We start from the raw sequence: 13,832 nt of genomic DNA, 5'->3' as shown, positions 1-13,832 counted from the left end.
GTTGTTACTAGACGCCGCTTTATCGAAATCTCAAAGCTTCAATGAGTTCATCGCATGAAAGACTTCAATTCTCCCATTTCACATAACCGCCTAATTCCACTAATTATATAGTCAATTAATATAACTTTCTTAATTATTCTCCCAAAACGATATCTTTAGCCATCTTAAGACGCCTGCGGCTACAGAAGCAGTAATTCAGAAGGCATCGAGCAAATATCGCGTTCCCCTGATTTTTGTGATTTTTGGACACATTTCTTGAAACACCCTGCATATGATTCTTACGCGCGAAGAAAGACCATTAAGAAAGGCCAGTCGTGGTAGCTTAGCAGGTAAGGGGTCGCATTACTGAGCTCGAGGACGCGGGTTCAATTTTCGGTCATGGGGGTCGCATTCAAATGGAAGTGAAATGCAATAAAACCCGTGCACGTCGCTTTAGGTGTACGGTACAGAATGCCAACGGGTCAAAATGATTCCGGAGCCCTGGCTACACCGTGCCTCGTAATCGTGTCGTGGTTTGGCCACGGAATATCCCAGAATTAAAATAAATGCATATAAGCGAGAATGGGTAAGTCGAGCTAAATTAATATCAAGCACGTTTAATGATAATACAGCATGCGTGGACGTACAGCACAAGCGTACGCCACATCAAATTATTTAGTAGAACGACTGGTATGCGCAATTTCTCGAGATAACCATGTCATGTCGCCACGAACCTAATCTCTAAACATAAGGTTGGCCCTTATTTACGCGTTCGAGTCGAAATTACGCCGATATGACACAAACTGAAGACGGCAGAAACGAAAGTATATGCGTTACTTAGCCCTAAGTTGCCCGGATTTAATCCATGAGAACTGTATCGTTCCGTGTGCATCGACTGAAGCAAGATTGGATATTGCGCTCTTATTCTCCCCGGTACAAAACGCCAGCGAAGACAACACTTTCCGAAAGTTTTTAGTCATAGCATACCTTTGGACCTTGCTTCATTCTGTTCCGTTGACGCTATGTTTTCGTACAAAAGAGTGTTCCATTTTCTTATAGATATCGTTTTTTTAAGTACATATTTTTTCAACCTAACCTGCAGTCGAGTTCTCTGTGTTGACATGGGTCACCAGAGACTAAATTGTTAGTGGCTGCGGCCTCGTGACACTTGCTAGGCAAGTGTGAATGCATGTGGCTGCCTTCCATTTTGTATTCATACGTCATTGTAACGGTGAAGCTGTTTAAGTTATCGATAACTTTTGCTCCATCGTGCAAAACTCCTCAGGTGGGTATACGCCACAGGAATCGGGCAAGCCCCACTACCGAGTACAGCAGGCGCTAGTGTTAAACGAACACTCTGCTCGGCGCATGGGGAGCACGTCAAAAGGTGAAAGAAAGAAATAGAAAGAGAAAGAGAAAAAGAGAGAAAGATAGAGAGAGAGAGAGAGAGAGAAAGGAAGCAATAGAAAGAAACAGACATACAATACAGACGAATAAAGGGAATAAAGACACAAAAAATACAGAGAAAGGCATAGAAAGGTGTGGAAAGAGTTAGAAACACACACCAAAACGAGATAGAAAAAAACAGGGAGCGGGTGAGAAAGAGAAAGAAAGATAGAAATACAGAATAAATAGAGAGAGAAAGAAGCAGAAAGAGAAAAAAGATAGAAATATAGAAAGACAGAGGAAGACATAGAAGGAAAGAGATAGAGATAGAAAATACAGAGAATAAGAAAGAGAAACATAGAAAGAGAGAGAGAAAGTAATAGAAAGGGACAAAGAAAGAGATACAAAAGAAGAGATACAAGAAACAGAGACAGATGCAGAGGAGAAAGCTACAAAACAATATAAAAAACAAGGAAGGCCTCCCAGCTGCCCTCTTCCTTCAGGCTTACCAATACAAGTGCACTTGCGAGGAACCCACTACGCTATAAATCATTGTAATTTCACTGAGACCCGCTGGGCGCTGACGCGCGCCTTGCAGGACCCAAATAAAGTTTTTCAACCAACCAACCAACGCGAGGAAATGGATCATGCGCTTATGGGCTTCCTTGGCAACCAATACAAGTGCACTTGCGAGGAACTCACTACGCTATAAATCATTGTAATTTTACTGAGACCCCGAGGATATGGATCATGCGCTTATGGGCTTCCTTCGCAACCAAAGAAGTGCACTTGCGAGGAACCCACTACTCTATAAATTATTTTAATTTTTGAGAAGTAGGGCAGCAGGCACTCTGCCATTTTTCGTCATTCTAAGGAGAGCCGTGGTACCTGCTAAACGCATGTAAGGCATTATGCGCACTTTGTTGATGCTGTGCCTGATGACGATGAAGAATTATGGCAGAGCCCTTTGTAATGGGTTGGAAGCATTCAACAACCTACTCGTCGCGCAATTCGCATTGTGTGACGGCTGGTACAGAATTCGCGTTGTGCGCCCCGCCACGGTGGTCTAGTGGTTATGGCGCTCGACTGCTGACCCGAAGGTCGCGGGATCGAATCCCGGCCGCGGCGGCTGCATTTTCGATGGAGGCGAAAATGTTTGAGGGCCGTGTACTTAGATTTAGGTGCACGTTAAAGAACCCCAGGTGGTCGAAATTTCTGGAGCCCTCCACTACGGCGTCTCTCATAATCATATGGTGGTTTTGGGACGTTAAACCCCAGATATTATTATTATCGCGTTGTGCGACGCTTGGTGCTTATTTTACTCTTCTACCTCGCTATATTGCATATGCTAATGTGGTTTCTTCCCGGCATGAAGCCTGCATAGGACCTTTTTGCAAAGCAGTTTCAAGCACGCTATGTGATTGTACTTTTGCTTGCTTTATTTGTGCTCTTATTGTGCACTGTAATACTAAGTGTGATAAATACCATGAAAGAAAAAAAAAACCGGCATGGCTCAGAGGTTGAATACTGGGCTCCCACTCAGAGGGCCCAGGTTCGAACCTCGTTCCATCCTGGAATTTTTTTCTTATTTCGTTTTTTTTTTCTTATTTCGAGCCATACTGGTTACAGACACCGGCGGCGGCGGCGGCGGACAACTACGGCGCCAAAAACAGCCGGTGAAATGATCTCATAACAGCTTTCGCTGTAAAACCTTCGGTCCCATTGAGGATCGAACCCGGGTCGTTTTTGTGGCAAGCAGGTGTCCTACCACAAGACCACGATGTTTTTGTTTCTTTATTGAGCAAGGCCACGATGTTATTTGCAACTGCTTCGGAAAAAAAACACTACATAAATGTCATGTAGTGGAAGGAGTCTCCTTAACGCATTTAATGTTGCATGGCAGAAGCGCACAATCGCGCAAGGCGACGCTTCACTGCATCAACTGTTTAAGTGCGATTTTCGTGTGTGAAACACTTTGAAGTACACAGGTATGTGAAGAACAACTTCACATCTTTCGCACCCCCATCGGCTCTCGGACTTCTTGCCGTGTGCTTTACAAACTAAGCACAGCCTTGAGGGATTCTTTATTTTGTGCGGCAGATGTCACGGTGAAACTGAGCCCATCCGGCGATTTGTAGGCGCATTGGCGAGGCCATCAAACTACGTTTTTTGCTCGGCGCCATCCTTCGAAAAAGCCGCTATAGTGCACCCATCGCCGCTAAAAACACAACTTAGAAACAGCTTCAAAAATGGACAACTATGTCCATCTAGCGGAACACATATCAAACAAAACAGCAAACACTAGTTAATGTCCTGCCATCTGTGAGACATTGTGAACAACATGTCTAGACTAGTGGCCACATTGCACAGTCTGCTCATCTATGAGTGCCGTCGGGACATTCCTGTCAAGTAGTCGCGCTCATGTCAGGGTTGTCTGGAGACACTGTGTCTGGAGAGTTGGGGGTTGGCCCTCTGTGTGTCTGTATATATCTCTGCGTCTGTTGTTTTAGCGCCTAAAAGTAATGCTTACTAAACCACACCAGCTAAGCCAACAAGAACATTTGTTAGTGGAGCCCTTGAGGTGCAATAAATGATATAAGTGCAACCGTTGATCGCGTCTCAAACACCAGTCGCGGTCAACAGAGACAGAGCACGAAGCGATCGTGTGGCACATCGTCTATACTCGGTTACAACTTCAAAAATATGCCAGCTCCGCCCACAGCCATCACTTTCCCTCCCACAGAGAATTTACAAAAAATCACACCATCTCCCGCTAAAGGGAACCATGAGGCGACGCGAAGCAGCGTTTCAGCATGTCGAGCCCGCGTTTCAGAGGGGTAGGGGAGAGGAAAAGACGGGAGAGGGGTAGTGAAGAGGCGAAGTCGTGAGGGTAGGGGAGAGGGGAAAGGGGGAGGGGGAAGTGAAATGGAGAGTTGAGGGGAGAGGGGTAGTGGAGATGGGGAAGGAAAGTGAGAGGGAGAATGGAGTGGAAAGGGGGAGAAGGGTTGTGGAGAGGAAGTCCGTGGAGAGGGTTTGAGTTTGCGTAGTAAGAGTGGTCCCGCCGCACACCACCGGTTTCAACTCCGCCATTAGATGCTTCGCATCTAATAAATGCTCCATCCAATAGCGGTTGCCCATTTTCGTGTCGCCAAGAGCTTCTCGAGTGCTTCAGATAGTGCACTTTCCCACAAAGACGCGTTTTTGTCGCTGCTTTTTGGTCGGAAACTTGAACGTCTTGATAAATTTCATCAGGGAATCTGACGTCCCCGCTCAGCCATACGTAACGTTTTAGGTAATAACGACGAACCTTCAACTCTGAATGTGCGTAGTATTTACACTAGCCGAAAAAGAAAAGTACTTACGGTTCGAACGGAAACCAGCTGGCAGGACTGCCTTTCCCAGGCGAAGAGCAGGCACACCGTGGTTCTGTGGGTGTATCTTACATTTTCTTATCTTACGTCTCTTACGTATCTTACGTCTTTCTTGGGGGACTTTACGCAGTGATTTTGGTCTGTCTGTGTGTCAGTCACACGATTCAGCCACCCAGCCAAAGTTTAAGCACTTGCTGAACGCCCAGCCATCTTGAACTCGTAGCTGCGTTCATACTTGATTACATTGTCGATCAAAAAGCAAATATTACTCATATCTGAGGCGCAACATTAATACGTAAGTATTAGGTGGTGTGTTCCTTTACTATAAAATACATAGATACGTAATTGTAAAGACCCTAGTGTTTCTTAGGCTGCGCTAAACATGCTAGTGTTTCTTAGGCTGCGCTGAAACAGCGCAGAAACGGCTGGCTGAAAAAAACACGGCCGGCAGAAGACTATCGTCTTTCGGCGACATTTGCGGCGTAGCACGCGGATACGCGGCCATTTTTTTTCTTAGGTGATAACCGGCTATTGGCAATTTTCGTTTAATTTTCCAGTCACGTTACATGCGCGCAATTTACACAAATTATCCGATGGCGCCGGAGGTCCACGAAGCCTTGCACCGGATTTTCGGAGCGGTGAGGCTGGTCGAATTGAGACCGTCCGGACACTTGAAGCCTTCGAAAATACGATCTATGCGTTTCCGCATCCTAGAATGGACGATCCACACGTACGAGCATCCTTCACAAGTCAGAGGATTGCCTGCAATGTTAAGAAAAGAACTAGGGTATATGGAGGAAAATGAAGCGTAAATATCCCAAAAGGACACGCTGATAAGCCAGTTGGTAGTACATAATTCAGACAGTAGCGCAAAGAATCACACGGGCGGCGAAAGAGCAAGACTGGACACAGTGCTAACTAATAACTGTGTTTATTGCAGGTGATCACACGTACAGTCGACCCCGCGTTTATATATTTCGCTAAAAACGAGAATTAGTTCGTTATATCGTATAATTCGACATAAAACTTTCACAGAATGTTCCGTATTTTCGAAGCGAATTTTGGTGCGGATGTTGGCTTCAAAGAACTGCTCCACGAGAACTCAAGGAAGGCACCTTGAAATCAAATAAAATTAAGTTTATTTTTTTTGTTCTGTCTTACGAAAAGAAAGAAGAGGGAAAAAAAAAGCTGTGTATAAAGCAGCTTGATTTAGGGCAACGCACGAGGATTTTTTTAGTTCCTATTTTTGCGCAGTTTGTAGTTGGCGATGGTGGTTATATGCAGGGAGGGTTGTAGGTGAGAAAATGCAGTGTCGATATGACCCTCCTAATCACACCGCTCACTCTCCGAAATCCATGCGGGAATGTCCCCTTTCGCAAGAAAAAGCGAACCACTTATGAGGTGGAGCCAACTTTTTGGGGCGTATACCGCACTGCCCGATATTCGATATATGAAGTGATCCAGCTATTTTTGTTCGATGTAGCCGTAAATTTTCCTGTATGTTGACGTTAAAGCATTGTCGTGTTCGAAAATAGTTCGATATAACGGATAATTCTATTTAGCCGAGTTCGATATAGTCGGGTTTGACTGTATATACAACAGCGCGCAAAAAAAAAAAGGAAGATGGATTTATCAGAGAATGAAGTGCTAATTTTGTCGCGTCAGCCGCTTGCTTGATTTGCTGGTTCGATCGGACTGCGTGCTCCTCTCACCCTTATTTCTTTGCGCTGTATTGTACATATACCGTATTTACTCGAATCTAAGCCGATGTTTTTTCTTAGAAAAAAACGATGTGCGAAAGTGGGGGGGGGGGGGTCGGCTTAGATGCGAGTACAATGATTAAGTTTTTTTTTTTCTGGCCGTCCGAATTTCGGGGGTCGGCTTAGAATCGGGGACGGCCTAGATTCAAGTAAATACGGTACGTGATCACGTGCGATAGACAACGGTGCAAGAAGCTGCGTCCGTACGCCAGGTTATCGAACGTGAGACCTGCGTGACGCCAACGTGAGACACGAGACTACGACAGTGCGGTCTCTTAAACAGCTCCGCAGTTATCAAAGAAGCCGTTACATGCTTGTCAGTACATTAGAGAATGATCAAAATGACACCATTTTCCGTTAAAGCGGACCTGCGGCGATGCGAAGCCGGAGCACTTGCACGATCGCGTTCCGTTGGCGTTCGTTGGGCATGCTACCGACCTCGCGTCGTGGAACGCGAAGAGGAACGCTAGGCGCGTCTTGTCTTCCCTCTAGCCTAGCCGTTAATTCTCACAAAGCAAGCGGGGAACGCGGTAGACAGGCGCGCGATAGGCGGCAGCGTAGGAGAGGAGAGGGGGGGAGGGGACGCGCATGTGCTGGCGCTCATCGCGGCGTTGCGCAGGAGAGAATTTCGGCATGTCGAGGCCGCGTTTCAGAGGAAGAGTGGGGAGGGGGAAGGGGAGAGAGAGAAAGTGGAGAGGGGAGAGGGGAAGGGAAAGGGGAGAGGGCGAGTGGAGGGGGGAGATGTGAAGTGGAGAGGAGGTGTGTGGAGAGGGTATGCGCATGCGCAGTAAGGGTGGTCACGCCGCACACCACCATCAACACCACCGGTTTGAACTCCGCTATAAGATGCTTCACATCTAAAATTCCGCACTTCGTAACAGTTCAAGGTAGGACGTATGTCAATAAGTCACCTTCGACTTTGACGACTGGTGTAAGTTCCCGACCCCGTACGTTCGAAACCATGCGGGTCATGAGTCCTTCGAAGGGCCTCCTCCTCAGCCCGGTGAGGTTATTGTGGGACAGGTCCACCTCAAGGGGCATCGCAGCGTCGAAGGCGGTCTCTTCGATGGTCTTGATCCTAGCATGCGAGAGGTCAATCTGTTGAGAGCAAATGCGTGTACAAATGAACATCATGGATTTCTTTTTGTTAACCTGTTTTCTTTTTCGTTCTCTGTGTACATTTCTTTGCGCAAGACAATTCTTTGTCAGATGTTTTCATTTCCGGTTGCATTGTCGGAACCCTTTCACCCACGGAATTTCTGTTTTGGTCGGATAATTTTTTGTGCGCGTTTCCCTAATAGTTAGGACCTCGGAAGGCCACAAAAAAATTAGTCAGTGGTGCAAGTAGTTATGGATTTACAAACAAGGCGTCAAATTAGGTCATCGGGTCTCAGTGGCTGTGAAATGAGAAAAATAACTTTTTTATTCCTGGTTTTCTTTGAAATCTATGCCTGTGGACCGACATCTGATGCAATATCCGAAAATCCCAGTGCACAAATTGAGATGTGCACCAAAATATGTTCACGGAAATGCGGTGCTTTTACCCGCCTCGGCGTCACCCATGATCTTGTTCTTGTTCATCTTCAACTTTGGCTCACAGACACTGCGGGGGATTGGCCAATAATTGAATGGTTTTATAAAATGTTATAACACTTTACAAGGGAGGTTACCGAAGAGAAACATTATAAATATGATATGAAATTTTGACGTTTGATCAAATGTGACTTCTCTCAAACTTCTTCTTCTTTTGTGGCTCCCAGCAGCTCCCCAAAAATGCGACAATGGCGGCGTCGGTCGCCGTGGGGATCCTTCAAGAAGTCTTTCCCCAATATTTAGCAGTTTTGGCTTCATTTTTGATGTGCTGGAGAAATTGTCTTTGTTGACGTCAATAGACGACGCCAGAGCCGAAAAGGTAAATTAGTCGCTTTTACACTATATTTTGTGTAGTACTAAAGCATATTTGTACGCACTAATAGACGTCTAACGTTGTTAAGGTTTTTTTTGCATATTTGTCGCTAATATGTATCTTCTGCACTGCCCCTCTTGAACAATGTAAGGTACTGCTAAATAAATAAATAAATAAATATAGAAAGAAAGAAAGAAAGAAAGAAAGAAAGAAAGAGAGAAAGAAAGAAAGAAAGAAAGAAAGAAAGAAAGAAAGAAAGAAAGAAAGAAAGAAAGAACGTGATTACTTCATTTGCTATCGGTATTCACGTATTATCAAGGCGAAAGCCTTGGGTACCTCACGAAACGCGAAAATGGACCCCCGGCGTCAAAACGAGGGACACAAAAAATCACGTCACCACATGACATCATCAAATTATGCACAGTTTGTGACAGCGCTATGACGTCATCGTGACTTCACTATGACGTCACATGAAGACGTCATCACATGACATTGTCGCTTGGCCAAAGTTGGGCCGATCGACGAGGCAGGACATAACCAGGTGAGGTGCAGAAAGCTTGCGATGCCGCCCATCATTGAGGCAGTGCAAAAGCACGTTAACTGCACAAAGATTTCGGAGCGGGGAGGAGTAGTATCAATGTACAGACGGGTCTACTGTTAAAGGGAACACTAGCGCTCAGGGCATGTCCAGATTTCGCTCGGTTGCAAAAGCATAGTGGCATATATTTGCATAACACTACCGGTGGTTGACAGTTCTGACTCCTTTTCACTGACTAGTGTCGTGCGCGAACAGTGTTTCCACATCCACTTGCCGTTAGGGAGACAGCAGTATGAAAGTTGCTTATTCGAGTGTTCCCTTTAACAGTGTACCGCACTGTACATCGACTGAGACGAAAAAGATGGCTTTCGCCTTTGAGTCACCTTAGGCGAAGGCATAAGGGACCCTGTGAGTTTTTCATTCTATACTCCATTTTATTGTTCAGGGGCAACACTGAGGAGGCTAGAGAGACTTCTCGCCCTAAATGCTTTCGCCTCCCATATTGCGATCACTTTTTCTGTTTTAGGTTTAGTAATACATGACGATGTTTTGTGCCTTAGGAACGCGCAAAATCGGTTACACGGCTATCAGTAAGTTGTTGCACATCACTTGGCGTTTCGTTGTTTTCAGTTTTCGGAGAGGGGGAGGGGAGGGGGGACGATTTACGGTGCGACTTCTCTCTGAACTATAAGAGAATCCTGAGCACGCCTAGGATACCCTTCGTGCTTTTAGTTCCTAGGCCTTTATTCAATTGTGCTCGAGACGAAATAAGGACTCTTACCTTGAGGTTCCGGTTTGCCCGAATAAGGGACAGCGAGTGTCCTCCCAGTTTCATAAGTCTCGTGTGACTCAGGATAAGTTCGGTCAGATTGGTGAGGCCGAAGAAGGCCGCTGCTCCGATCTCCCTGATCGGGTTTCCCATCAATGAAAGCCTCTGCAGGCGGATGCTATGGAACGCATTTGGCGGCACGGTTTTCAGCTTGTTGCCGCCAAGGTCGAGGCTCTCCAGCGATGTGAAACTCCGCAGCCTGCGTTGTTCAGCAGAATGGACAAACGTGTGTGTGTGTGTGTGAGAGAGAGAGAGAGAAACGGCATCATTAAAGGTCAGACTAAGACCCGGCCCTACTGCCGACTCGTGCAGGCCCAAGTGCATCGCACTAAATCGGCTTTAAACATTCTTTATAAAGCTGCTCTACACCTACCTGTAGACTCATCCGCCACCAAACTGTACGCAACAGGCCTATTTCTTCCCCTAGCAGAATAATTGCGCCCCTACAGCGATCGAAACATGGGCCGCCTGTCCAGATCTGCGCAGGGCCGTTGGCTTTGTGCTGGCATGCTGCCTATTTAATTCCTCTGCACACCTCTCAAACGTGAGAAACGCCCGCCTGGCACGAGCTCTATTCCCCTGCGAATGCTCGTACCCTTCAGTCACCAATCACGCTTTATTGTTCTTAAAGCCAATCTGCTAAGGCGGAAACCTTAGGTGCCTCGTCAAACGCGAAAAGTGACCGTCGACATCGGTAATGTCAACACGTGTGAAGAAAAATCGCCATCATCAAGTGGTGACGTTAGTATGTGACGTTATCCTGAAGTGACTATGATGTCATATCACTTGACGTCACGTTATGACGTCATCACACGACATCGTCGCTCGGTCAGTGGTGGGCCGATCACGGAGTCAGTGCAAAACGAGGTTAGATGCAGGAAGCTTGGAATGCCTCCTATCTTAGAGACAGTGCAAAACAGATTAGGTGCAGAAAACTCACGGAGGGGTGCGAGGGAGAATCAGTAGATCGACTGAGAAGGAAAAGAAATTGGCTTTTGCCTTTGAGTCTTCTTAGTGGAATGCATGAGGGACTCTCAGTTTTTCTAATGTCGCAATGCACCATATAGGTAAAGGAAAGCCTTCTCGTGCTTACTTATCATACTCAATCTTCCGCAGGGCGTTGCCATGCAAACTGAGCACGACGACGACCTTGTTCATGTGGCTCAGGGAATCCAAAGTGAAGTTACTCAAGTTGGCATTGTGGTCAATGTGGACGTTCTCGAACTTGAAGGATCCCAGCACTCCGCCTCTGAAAGACTTGATTGGCGTATTCTGGATCCACAAATACCTGTGGTCTCTGGTTTCAGCGTCACCGCTCTCGAAGGCAAGCCTCAGCTGCCCGGCGCGCTGGGCTCGCATGCAGTTGATGCCGTAGTAGTCGCACGTGCATGGACTCAGGCTTGTGGCGTTCGGGCAGCCAGCTTGCGCGAGGCCCGCACACGCCCATGCAATGATGGCCAGAGAAAGATTCCACCGGCCTGCGGGCAACGCAAACAATGTTTTTCCGAGCATTAGTAGTGAGCCGTTTCCTGTGGCTACTCACACTAGGTTTTCTAACAGCACAGCTGTTTAAGCTAGCAGTAAGCCCGCGTCGCATGCGCAAATTAGGGTGAGGAGGAGGGAAAGAAGGGGAGAGCGACCCGCTCCGCTGTTTACTCAGTCTTTGCAGCAATAGGGCGAAGATGCCCGAATTTTTAACAGCGAAGCAGTTTAAGCTGTCAGTAACTTGTGCTCCGTCGTGCAAAGCTCAGTCTTGCAAAGTGGGTATGGGCCACAGGAATTGGGCAAGATCCACTATCGCGTACAGCAGATGCGAGTGTCAAACGAAAGCGAACGGGTAAAAGAAAGAGAGAGAGAAAGAAAAAGGTAGAAAGAGATGTATAGAAAATAGAGAGAAAGAAATACAGAAGAAGAGAAGAGATAAAGAGAAAGAAAGCTACAAAAAACTGGAAGAGTAAAATAGAGGTAAATAAAGGAAATAAATGCAGAAAAATATAGACAGACAGAGAAAGGCGAGAAACAAAGTAAAGAAGAGAAAGAAGCAGATAAAGAGGAAGCGATAGCGAGAAAGAGGAACCAACAAATAGAGAGAGAGAACGACACGTTATACAGTCAGGCATAATCATATGTACGTTCTCTACCCGGGCCGTGCCTCCCGCTACCATGGTTACCTGAAGATGAGTGAACAGGTGGCCTTGTGGCCTCAAAGATCGCCAGTGCGAGCGCTTGAGCACAAGTGTGATTTTGCCGTTCTCTATGTGCGAATCTGTAGTCAGTGCTTGTAGTCAGTGCTCATGCATTCAGTGGTCCCGGTGACACATGGCGACATTGCTACCAGAAATGCCCGACCAGAAATTAAACACTCTGCATGCGTGTCAAAAAGAGAATTTGTTTGAAAACTGGGAAATTTTTAAACGTTCAGGTACAGCTCAAAGTGCCTCTTTGTGCTACTGGTTTCGTTAAGAATCTTCAAAGTCTCGGTAAAATTTATTATAGACACTCATCCGAATACAACCAATGAAACCGACAGACGACGAGGCCAACAACACCACAGGTGGTATTACTTGTATTTTAACTGTAGCGGAGTAATTACAACGTAGATTGAAATGAATCTAAGTAGACCGAAAGGGTGGGGGATTTCTCGTCTAATTTATGTCAATTTACGTGGCAATTACTAAACTACAGTTAAAAGACAATTAAAATCCCCTCTGCTTTACTTGGCTTATTTGCTTGTCGGCTTCACTGGCTGTTTCTAATAGAGAAACTAGCCCCTCGAAGAATTCCCCTGCTTTCGTACTTTCATTCGTATACATTACTTTCGTCGGGAAAAACTATCTTTAATTTTATAACTAACATAGCTTTTACGTTAGCAGAACGGAAGCACCGTTTTTTTTCCAACCGGGCATCTCACGAAAAGGCTACGGTTTTTTAGATGAAGTACGAGTGAACGCTTGGCCTGACATTTCCTGCTAATAGGTCGCGACAGGTTCCACTCCAGCACGTTCGAAGCTTCCTTGTTGAGAAGTATACGAATAATTGACTTGATAAAGCATTTGAGTCAGACTAGAAGTTACACGTTTCTGGGTAATCAAGCCACTCACCCATTCCGTGTACCGTTTCGATGAGCGCAACTCCTAGACGTTCGCTGCGGAAAGGCTGCCTTAAGTAGACTTAGCTGACGAGTGGCATGCTACGTGGCTGATCGATTATCGTCACCCTTTACCCCCAGAGATGCACCACTTCTTTTTCTTTGTTGTATTTTCTTGGTGTGCTTTCTGTGTGTGCTTGTAAGTGCAGGTATCTTTAGCCTTATGTGTATCTCAGTGCTTATCTGTGTAAAATCGGGGGAGCGGAGAATGAGCGACGCTTTGGGGAAGGCTCGCGGGGGAGCGTGTGAGATCAGCCGATAGAGAAAACGTTATTTGGGATGATATGATATGGCCTCCCATTGTTCGTCGTCATGGCTAATATTACACCACGCGGCGACACCACTTCATGACAGGTGAAACAATGGGTTTTATGAGTGATAAGGCAGCGGGGCGCGGTACTGGAAACAAGGACGAAGAGCGAAGTTGCGCACAGTGATCGAACCACAGTGAGGGCAAGTTTGTCATATATTGAGCAGCTACTACCAATTTAGAAGAAGCCTTACTCTCTTTAGAAGCCTTTGGTTGGTTACTTGTGGGCCCGATGAAGGACGAAGTCTCGCCCGAAACTTAAGGCTTTTACTGTGCATGTTTTTACGAGATCACAACAGCCGACTTTGGAGACGTATTTGTCCGCCGCCGCGGGTGTCTGTAACAGCTGTTTGCGCACAATCAATAATAAAGAAATGCACTGTTTGAGCAGGACTTGAACCCTGGCACTCTGCGTGCCAGTCGAGCATTCTGCCACAGCGCCACACCTGTGCTTGAAACCCCTTTGCAGAAGGACCCTACACATGCTTCATGTCGGACAAGCAATCACGTTAGCCTGTGTAATATAACATGGTAGAAGAGTAAAATGAGACCAGGCGTCACACAATGCGAACGGCGTAACGAGTGTGTGGCTTAAAGCTTCCGAC

The 13,832-nt window shown here is 46.3% G+C and overlaps 1 protein-coding gene across 1 annotated transcript; it reads right to left on the bottom strand.

Annotated features, from left to right (window-relative positions):
• Window positions 1-5,322: 5,322 nt before the first annotated feature.
• Window positions 5,323-12,874, bottom strand: LOC119406314 (insulin-like growth factor-binding protein complex acid labile subunit). Its single transcript, XM_037673051.2, has 5 exons — window positions 12,871-12,874; window positions 10,863-11,247; window positions 9,722-9,968; window positions 7,408-7,594; window positions 5,323-5,498 (listed from the first exon to the last, which is right to left on the bottom strand). The coding sequence occupies exons 1-5, from the start codon at window positions 12,872-12,874 to the stop codon at window positions 5,323-5,325; spliced, it is 999 nt and encodes a 332-aa protein (XP_037528979.2).
• Between the last annotated feature and the right edge of the window lie 958 nt (window positions 12,875-13,832).

Source organism: Rhipicephalus sanguineus, chromosome 10, assembly GCF_013339695.2.
Source record: "Rhipicephalus sanguineus isolate Rsan-2018 chromosome 10, BIME_Rsan_1.4, whole genome shotgun sequence".
NCBI lineage: Eukaryota > Metazoa > Arthropoda > Arachnida > Ixodida > Ixodidae > Rhipicephalus > Rhipicephalus sanguineus.
The sequence above is the reverse complement of the archived record's forward strand: the minus strand, read 5'-3'. Positions and strand labels throughout refer to the sequence as shown.